The 9,001-nt window shown below is 36.7% G+C and overlaps 1 protein-coding gene and 1 long non-coding RNA gene across 3 annotated transcripts; both read right to left on the bottom strand.

Moving 5' to 3' along the window:
- Nucleotides 1-772: 772 nt before the first annotated feature.
- On the bottom strand, nt 773-2,454 carry LOC106292875 (small nuclear ribonucleoprotein SmD3b-like). Its single transcript, XM_013728546.1, has 5 exons — nt 2,158-2,454; nt 1,481-1,533; nt 1,312-1,378; nt 1,171-1,224; nt 773-1,043 (listed from the first exon to the last, which is right to left on the bottom strand). The coding sequence occupies exons 1-5, from the start codon at nt 2,314-2,316 to the stop codon at nt 984-986; spliced, it is 393 nt and encodes a 130-aa protein (XP_013584000.1). The 5' UTR covers nt 2,317-2,454; the 3' UTR covers nt 773-983.
- Nucleotides 2,455-4,739: 2,285 nt separating this feature from the next.
- On the bottom strand, nt 4,740-6,324 carry LOC106293516. 2 transcript variants are annotated; one of them, XR_001260508.1, is made up of 6 exons: nt 6,037-6,324; nt 5,893-5,958; nt 5,728-5,812; nt 5,566-5,623; nt 5,283-5,365; nt 4,740-5,170 (listed from the first exon to the last, which is right to left on the bottom strand). It is a non-coding gene; the product is annotated as an uncharacterized LOC106293516 (long non-coding RNA). The 2 variants fall into 2 exon arrangements; XR_001260509.1 differs by having other exon boundaries at nt 6,044-6,324.
- Nucleotides 6,325-9,001: the final 2,677 nt, after the last annotated feature.

The raw sequence follows: 9,001 nt of genomic DNA, 5'->3' as shown, positions 1-9,001 counted from the left end.
TAACAACATATAAAAATCGAATGTGGACCTACTTATTTTTCAATTGAATGTAATTGACTACCTAATTGAGTGTCACCTATGCATTGGGGCCTCTTTTAATTAATACAAAATTGAGGTTACATCTTTTCAAATGTTCCTCAATTAATATATAAGGGATACGAAAAGTGATTGAGAAAAAAATTCAGAAAAAATGATTGAGAGTTCATCATTTTTACCATAGTAAACTACAAATAATTATATCAATAGTATGTGTTATTAATTATTATTAATGGTAGGATCAGTCATTTGGATTGCCAAATAGCATAACTTGCCTTATGTTTAACAGCCAAAAGATATTTTTCCTTACGTGCATTTATTATTTGCTGGATAATTCTTGTTTTAAAATTGTCTTCTTTCTGATTGGCCAAATATATAATTGGCAAAAATATTTAAAAAAAATTCAAAAAAAGCAATGGCATAATAATGTAAATAACTCTAAAAATCAGAATCCTACAGAGTGATTCTGATTTAATAGTATAGATGTACGTGATTGTTGTAAAACCTTCTGGGATGGTAGATGCCGTCACTCATTGTTTATTAGTCGTGGTACTTGATCGCCATCTAAATAAAATGGTGTAATCCTCCTAGTTTAACTGCATGTCTCACAGATTAAGTCACTGTGATCTACTTGTTATGTTCCTTATCTTGTTCCATCAACTTAGCCAAAGGTTGTCTTTTACAAGTACAACCAATTTTGGGTGCGTTGTTTCTTTTCATCTACTGCCAAAGAGTGGAGAACGCAAAAATATACCATAAGGAAAACTTGTCAAGTTTTTAAAACATCTTAGCACCTCAAAAATACAGAACTAATAGTGCATCTAGACATTTCTCTTGTTTGCCTTCTTGTTAGAGAAGGACATTGGTTTTACAAGTAGACCTTAAAGCAATACATAACAAACGTAAGAGATGCTGGCGTTGTCGCAGATAGAAGCTTACATTTTCAATCATCTCCTCACAGGTGGTACCGCTCCCCTTCCTCCAGTTCCACGCCCAGTAGCCGGAGCCTTTACAACAAGACCACAGAGATTCAAGGATTAGTAGTGACAAAGAGAAAACAAGCATTAAGGACTTCATCAAATTTCCTAATAATCAGAGTTAAAGGATGAGCTAAGTAGCTTGCAGAGAGCTTACATTTCCTCGCATTGCAGCTCTGCCTCTGCCAACACCAAGTGATCCGCTCTTTCCCTGCATCAGTTAAACAAGGAAGGTATTATGTATACTCAAGATCTAGATAGAGACTCTATTCATCAAGGGGGTTCAGAAAGCACATACCTTGATTCTAGCATCTAAGCGCTTGAACATTGGAGCATGCTTGAGAATGTCTGGTATGACCATAAACCTGTCAAGATCTCTCCAAAGGTCAACTACTCATCATCTACTATATGAGAGAAAGATCAGATGAATTACAAGCACACAAGTCAAAAAGAAGAGTATATGGCACCTGACTTTGCTTCCTCGAATGAAGATATGCTCAAGCTGTGATACCTTACCATCCTGTGACACAACACACAACAAAAGCTCAGTGACTATTAACAAGCAAACCCTTACTAAGCTGTATATCGAAAAAGAAACAACACTCCAAAAAGTGAATATATTACTCAGAAATTCATAACTAGAAACTCCAGTGACTTCTTTTTTAGTTTCCATTTTCCAAAGAACCACATGTTTGATTCAAAACGTGAACTCAAGGTAGAACAGGATTAGCTTTTTTCAGTTACAAACTTTAGATAAATTCACACCTTTGACCACTATGATCCTAGAGAGCAACTTACACACTTTAAACGTAACATTACAAGTACAAAACTTGATAACGTCTATGTTTACACATGCCTCATAGACCATTACTGTGTCTCTAGCCAATCTCATTACTTCCTCATCTTAAAAATACATTTAATGCTTTACGAGAGAAATGCTACTGGGATCACTCACTCTCCTAGGGTTCTATACATCCCCCAGTTCCTCCGGTTCTCAATTCCCCAAAGGGAAGGAAAGTTACAAACTTTAGAAACCCAGCAAGCTAACTCCTCCAAACTTGCCAAATCTAGGGTTTTCGCATCAATTAACAATGAAATCCATATAACAAATCGACGACGTTTAGGTAAGAAGAGATGAATTGACCTGAGCGGTAAAGGTAATGTCCTCGAGCTGGCAGTTCCAGTTATCCTCACACTCGATCATGCTTCCTCTGTAGAGCTCGCCGCTCTTCAGCTCAACCGTCACTATATGGCCTGACGCCTCGTGAAGAAGCTTCACCGGTATTCCCAAACTTCGGCTCATCTCTGCGAAACCCTAATTACGAACCTTCAGCTACACTCTTCAATCTATAAACCCCAAACAGAAAAATGTCGGAAGGACGAAGAGAAGAGAGCGACTCAGATGCAACGGAGAGACATTGCTGTTTTAAAGCTCTGTTATCATAATTGGGCCTTATTGTAAGCTCATCAATCAATTTGGGCCCAATTTAAAATTGTTTTTGGAGAGATTGAAGATACAGAGTATATTAATATTATTTTGAGAAATTCTCTAAGATAACAATTTTTAAGTTTTTGTCATAAAAATAACCATCAGTGAAGAAAATAATCAAAACAAGTTTTATTAAATGGTAACAATGTATTTTTATCCTACGGTTAACTAATATAGACTCAGGATTTAGAGTTAAGGGATTGAGTTTTGGAGATAGTGTTTCAAATTTTAAAAAATTAAAAATTAAAATTAAAATTTTCAAATAAAAAAGGTTATTTTGGTCATTTTCTTTCTTGAATACTATTTTTGTGACAAAAATTTAAAAAATGTTATTTAAGAGAATTGCCCTTGTATTTTTTTCATTGATTAGGCCAAATAGTCTTTTACATACACAATCAAAGTCTTCACAACTAAACCAGAAACACATAACTGAAATAGTTAACCGGAAATGAAATAAGTGAACCACGAGTTCTTGTAACAACATCCCCCTCCCTGGATACCAACTCTAAACTGAAATCATATGTTTCTTAGTAAGATACTTTTTGTTGTTAGTCTTTATATAAGCCTCTGAAACTGTTTGAAACATATTGGCCTATGCTCGTAGAGTTTGGAAAACTGCAGAATCCGTCTTTGGTATCTTTAGTAAAATTTCTTCAAATTTTATATCTTCTTCACATAAAGAGTCTTCATCAATTGAGTTTTCTTCAATTTCAATTTTCTTTTTAGAGCAGTTTTGAAACCTTAAATCGATCTCTTTTTACTTGACTTCACAATTATGCCTTTTATACTTGCAGATAACTTTGTCTATTTCTCAGCTGGTACTGATGAAATTATTTCCCTTTTCTTAGCTCATTTTTTCTCATGGCATTCTATTTTGTCCACATACTTAAATGTCTCAGAAATCTAGCGACTTCAGAAACCCAACAACTTCATTCAGATCTATTTCCTAAACAACACCTCTTCTTTTAGTTTATTCGTCGACGACAACCCAAAAATTTTGTTTATTTCTTTCGAATTAAACACATTTTTCTTCTAACTTCCACCTTAACATGACTGCCTTTGATTTTTTCAGAAGGAAGCTAAGAATATAATTCTCGAATTACCTATGGTATGAAGTGTCGTCCAACTTCAGATATCGTCTTCTCTAGAACACTCTTTAAAATCAATCTTGTATGTTATTCACATCAGGTTCACAAAGCTTCACTATTTATAAACCGTAGAAGCTTTAAAAGTAAGAAGAAGGTGTACATATTTTGAACCAAGGAAAGCTTATTGCTGAGAAAACATGGATCCTCCAGTGACTATGCTCATTGTTGCTACTGATGGTAAAGTCTACTTGTAGCTCTGTCTCTTTTGTTTTTTTTCTTCCTATAACAAATTTTAAGTTTACAGGTGGCTGTGTGGACCATGTAACATAGGCAACACTGCGCAACCTTCCGATTCTCAAGCTATCCACGAGATCAGAAGTTGGAGAGATCGTCGGTTACCAGTCTGTTATGTGATGTGTTTTCAGCTTTGTAGACGACGAGAAGTTACTCTTCTCCGACTGGGGTGATGATGATGAGAGTGTTTAGTATTGTGTTTGTTTGTTAAAACTTTGATTTGTGTGTTCATTTATGTTAAAACTCTGGTGTGTTTGAATGTTTGTTGAAACTATATATGTTATGTTTTAGTTATTGGATTTAGTTAATGCCATCACACATGTACTAACAAAAAGTATCTTACTAAGGAGTTATTTCTAGTAGAGTTTGAAAAACTTCAGAGGTAGAATCCGTTTTTGGTATCTTTAACAATACTAGGGATCGTTATCCCCGCGCAAGCGCGGGTTAGTTTGTATTGTATTTGTTGGTGAAAATGTTAAATTGTTTGTATTGTATTTGTTGTAGATATTAACTACTAACTTTAGGTTTTCGTTATATTATTGGTTTTGTATTATGTGGTCTTGAGTTAGGTTGCCATACTTTAATCTTTTGTGTTTTTCGTTAGTATCCCTCTCATTCTTTTTCCCTTCCTCATTTATTTAATTAGCAGTTTTTTTTTTCATTCTTCATTTATTTAATTAGCAGTTTTATCATGTTCATCTTTATGAGATTGTTTGCTTGTTTTCCCCCTCTACAAATTTCATCATCACTCTTTTGATCGAACCACTACCCTCCACTTTTAATATTTTTATCATATTGTAGTTTATCTGTATTATTTGGCTCATCTAAAGGATCTCAGATTTCTTCTTGTTTATTGAATGACATTAAATCTCATCAGAAAATGTAGACAACCAACAACTCAGTAAGAAAATGTTAAAAACTAACATATCTAAATATTATTAGAAAAAATCGTAAATGAATCTTTCAATCACAGATGTAAGAGAGTTTCATGGCATCAACATGTACTTGAACGCTACGTCTCTTTTCCACCGGCTTAAAGAATGATTTGATAGGTTCACTCGGTGTCTGAGATAGCCATTTCTCTGAAACAACATGAATCAAAAAACACATATTATTAAGAATCAACAGCTAAGAAGTCAGAAGAGAAAACCATAAAAAAATCTCGTAGTTGGCAATAAATCAGATAGTTTAGCAGACTAAGCAGGAGATGTGAGGATCGATGTCATGTCATCACAAAGCTTATTTCCTTTTTTATACATCCCAAGTCGCTTCTTTCACCACAGCATCTGAATGACGAACACAAATTATAAAATGAGGTAATCTCGTCTAAATGTATGATCGCTTAATTGAGCACACATTAAAATATTGCTTTAACCACTAAACATAATGAATTGTTACCTAGCTGTGAACTCTGTGATAGGTGGGAGATTGGGATCCAAAAAAAAATTTGGAAGCTGGGGTCGATTTGAGGTACATGTTACCTGTAGAATGAAGATTATTTGGTCAACTATTGGTTTAAGCTAATTTTTAAAGTTTAAATATATAACTTAAACTCCAATTTTTTTTTTGGGTTCACAGTTGTGACCACAATGACAGAGTGAATACAAGCCTGATGTTTTTATGACGAATGATTTTAGATGCATACTCCACAAAAAAATAAAAAATGAAGAGCAGATAAAACCTTATCTGGATGCCATGACCATCCTTCAGGTCCATTAATCTTGAGAAATGAATGAGCCCTATGAAAAGAAACGATAGAAATTACTTGCAACACTGGTTTAACCAATAAATACATCTTTAACAGACCCGCACGAAAGAAATATACGGTGTTTGATGAGAATACCTTGTCATAGACGGATGAAATAGTAGCCATTAGGGGCACACTGTGTACTGTCCTTCACCAATCCATCTACTGTTTGAAGTTCAAACTTATAATTTGAAGGGGGAACAAAAAAAATATCAGCAAAAGAAAATAAAAACATTAGTAGTCAACATATAGAAAGCTTACAGTGATGTGAGAATAATCAAGTTTCCAATCTGCTCCTTTCCGAGAGCTGACCAAAGACGAACTCGCCTGCAGGTTTAGTAAATTAGCAGCGTTAAAACGAATTAGGAAAGAAAGAGTGATAAACCTCGATAAAATCAGCGCAACCTTTTACCGAATCCGCGGAAACACCGTAGAGGGTTGAAATCACGATGAAGAAGACGATCAAGGAATGAATGAGATCAACTTTCTCCAATTTATAGATTTGGCATGAAGGAAACAGAGAGGTCGACAGCGTTTTGGTTAAATGGCAATAGCATTTATTAGCCAGATTAAAGACAGATACGTTGAACGATAGGAGAGCCTAAGAGTTGAGACAAGGATTCATTGTCTCTAGGGTGAAAGATCGGCAAAGAAGACATCAACGGTAAGCCCAGGAAAGAAAATCTATGTCAAGCCCATAACAGGACACATTTTAAAAAAGAACAAAAAGAGGTGGAGTCCACTTACCTGCTGACGTTGCGGCTCAGTTCCTCATTATATTATAGATTTCTTCAAATTCTATTTCGTCTTCACATGAAGAGTCCTCATCAGTTGAGATTTCTTCAACTTCTACTTTCTTTTTAGAGCAGCTTTGAAACTTTATCGATCTCTTTTTACTTGACCTTACAATTTTGCCTTATGCACTTGCAGATAGCTTTGCCTTTTTCTCAGCTGATCCTATTGAAGTTCCTTCCCTTTTCTTAGCTCTTTTCTTCTCATCACATTACATTTTGTCCACAGGCTTCTTAAATGTCTCCAAGAATTTTGGATCGTTCCAAGCCTCAGTATTAAACACTTGACGAAATACCAACTCTCCGAAGTTAAATTTCAAAGACAGTCCAATTTTATAAATGAGTTTAGCTTTGTCAGGTTTGAGTACACTTGGATTTGTTGTAGGTATCCCGTTTGAACATAAAATAGTGTAGACGTTATTAATTAACGTGACTAATGAACTTCGAGATAGTCAATTTTGATCACAAACTAACCTTACCATCCGTCAGAAACCTAGCGACTTCATTCAGATCTATTTCATCATTCCTAAACAACTCCTCTTATTTTTGTTTATCCATCGAAGACCGAAAACTTTGTTTATTTCTTTCAAACTAAACACATTTTTTTCATCTAACTTCCACCCTAACATGATTACCTTTGATTTTTTCAGAAGGAAGCTAAGCATAGAATTCTCGAATTATCTATGGTATGAAGTGTCGTCCAACTTCAGATACCGTATTCTCTAGACCACTTTTCAAAATCAGCTCTTGTATGTTATTCACAACATGTTCATAAAGTTTCATCCATCTCTCAGCAATAAGCTTCCTTAACTCAAAATATGTATACCTTCTTCTTACTTTTAAAGCTTCTTCAGTTTATAAATTTTCTTTAGATTCCTTTTCTTCACCTCGAGAGTCGACCTTTATTACTCTAGTCACTTAATCATTAAAGAGTTCAGTAATTTCTTCGATTTTCATTCCATTTTCACAAACAGCTTCATACATGTCATTGTCGTGACATCTTCAACTCACAAAAAGTGGTTTCTCTTTACTCCCATCAGTTGATACGTACTCCTCTAGCATAGAAATAGGAGTGTGTCTTTTGGAGTTTCAATCACTATATTATCACTATTTATAAACCATTTTGTATCACAAAAACATACATAAATTACAATTTGCATATAAATAAGCTACAACGTGTGGTGTGTCATAGTCAATTATGTCCCTAAATTTGGTGTAAAGGTATTCAAGAAGAAATGGCACAAAAAATGCAATAAAAATCATTTGCCTTGAACATTTGTGACAAAGAAAAAGACACTGAGTTTGCTATGGGCAATGCAAGCAACTTGGCCACTTGATTATAGGCAGGAACGTGATTGTAACGACCCAATTCCGCAGGCCCAGCAAAGCCCAATCAATTTGCAGGAAACCCTAGGTGAGTTCCTATTTAAACTGAGCTACCTTATTAGTTTATTCAGAAAAAGTCTAAGGCGTCGAACCTCTCCAGATTTTGAGCCGTCAGAGAGAGATATTGGGGAACTATCTCAGCCACCGTCGACTGAGATCAGATCCGTCACGCCGCCGCCGTCTCACGCCCTAGGTAATCCACAAACCGCCTTTTCCGATTGGTTAAGTGTTGGCCATTTAGTCAATCGTCGATATCTCTCTAACCATTGGGTTTCTCGCGATTTCAAGGCCACCAGTGTGTTCGTGACGTCGAGACGAGTCCGGGGCATGAGTTTCATCCGGAGAGCCGCCGCGACGCCCCCTACACGCGCAAGAGGAAGATTCGCGCGTGAATCTCATGCACCACTGTCTCCGCCGGACGTTCGCCGGAGCCACCGACAGCCGGCCACCGTCCGTTCGCCGCCAGGAAGCCGCTGCCGCATCACCACCGTGCCTCCGCCGCCGCCGGTGGTTGGTCGGTAAGCCACCACCGTTGTTGGCCGCCGCCGGCGACCGGTCTCCGGCGACTCGCCGGTAACTCGGTGACTCGGCCGAGTCGACTCAGCGAGTCACGCCGTTGACCAGTCAAGCCGGTTTGGTTTGGTTTGTTCAATTGATTTTCGGTTTGATTGGTTATTGGGAATTGATTTTTGGTTTGGATTAATCCGATTTGAAATTGATTTGAATCTGGTCCAATTGAAATCGAACTCGGTTACAGAAAACCGGGTGATTCAATTCGATTTCAATTTGGTCAAGGGTTGACCGGGTTGAGCTTTGACTAGCGGGTTGACTTTTTGACCAGATTGCCGGTTATCCGTTTTGGACCGTTCGAAGGACGTACTGACTCGATTTTTCGTCCTGTTTTCAGATTTGGAGTTTGTTTGAGCAGCTGGAGTTCATAGCTATCACTTTTCCACATTGCTAAGGTGATGGTTTATTCCGTAAATCATGTACCAGTGTAGAATTCTCTCTATCGTAGTTTAGATTTCGAATCATGATCCGTCTGTTTGAATTGAGTCTGTTTGAGTCTTGATTGTTAGTCAGTTCATTTATTGTAAACTGGAACCAGGGGTCTAGAGGATTCAACCGTTGATTTGAGTGTGTGATGTTAAGAGATGCGATATATATATGTATGTATACATAGTTATGAGTAG

Source organism: Brassica oleracea, chromosome C5, assembly GCF_000695525.1.
Source record: "Brassica oleracea var. oleracea cultivar TO1000 chromosome C5, BOL, whole genome shotgun sequence".
Classification (NCBI taxonomy): domain Eukaryota; kingdom Viridiplantae; phylum Streptophyta; class Magnoliopsida; order Brassicales; family Brassicaceae; genus Brassica; species Brassica oleracea.
This window is presented reverse-complemented; position numbering and strand designations above follow the sequence as displayed.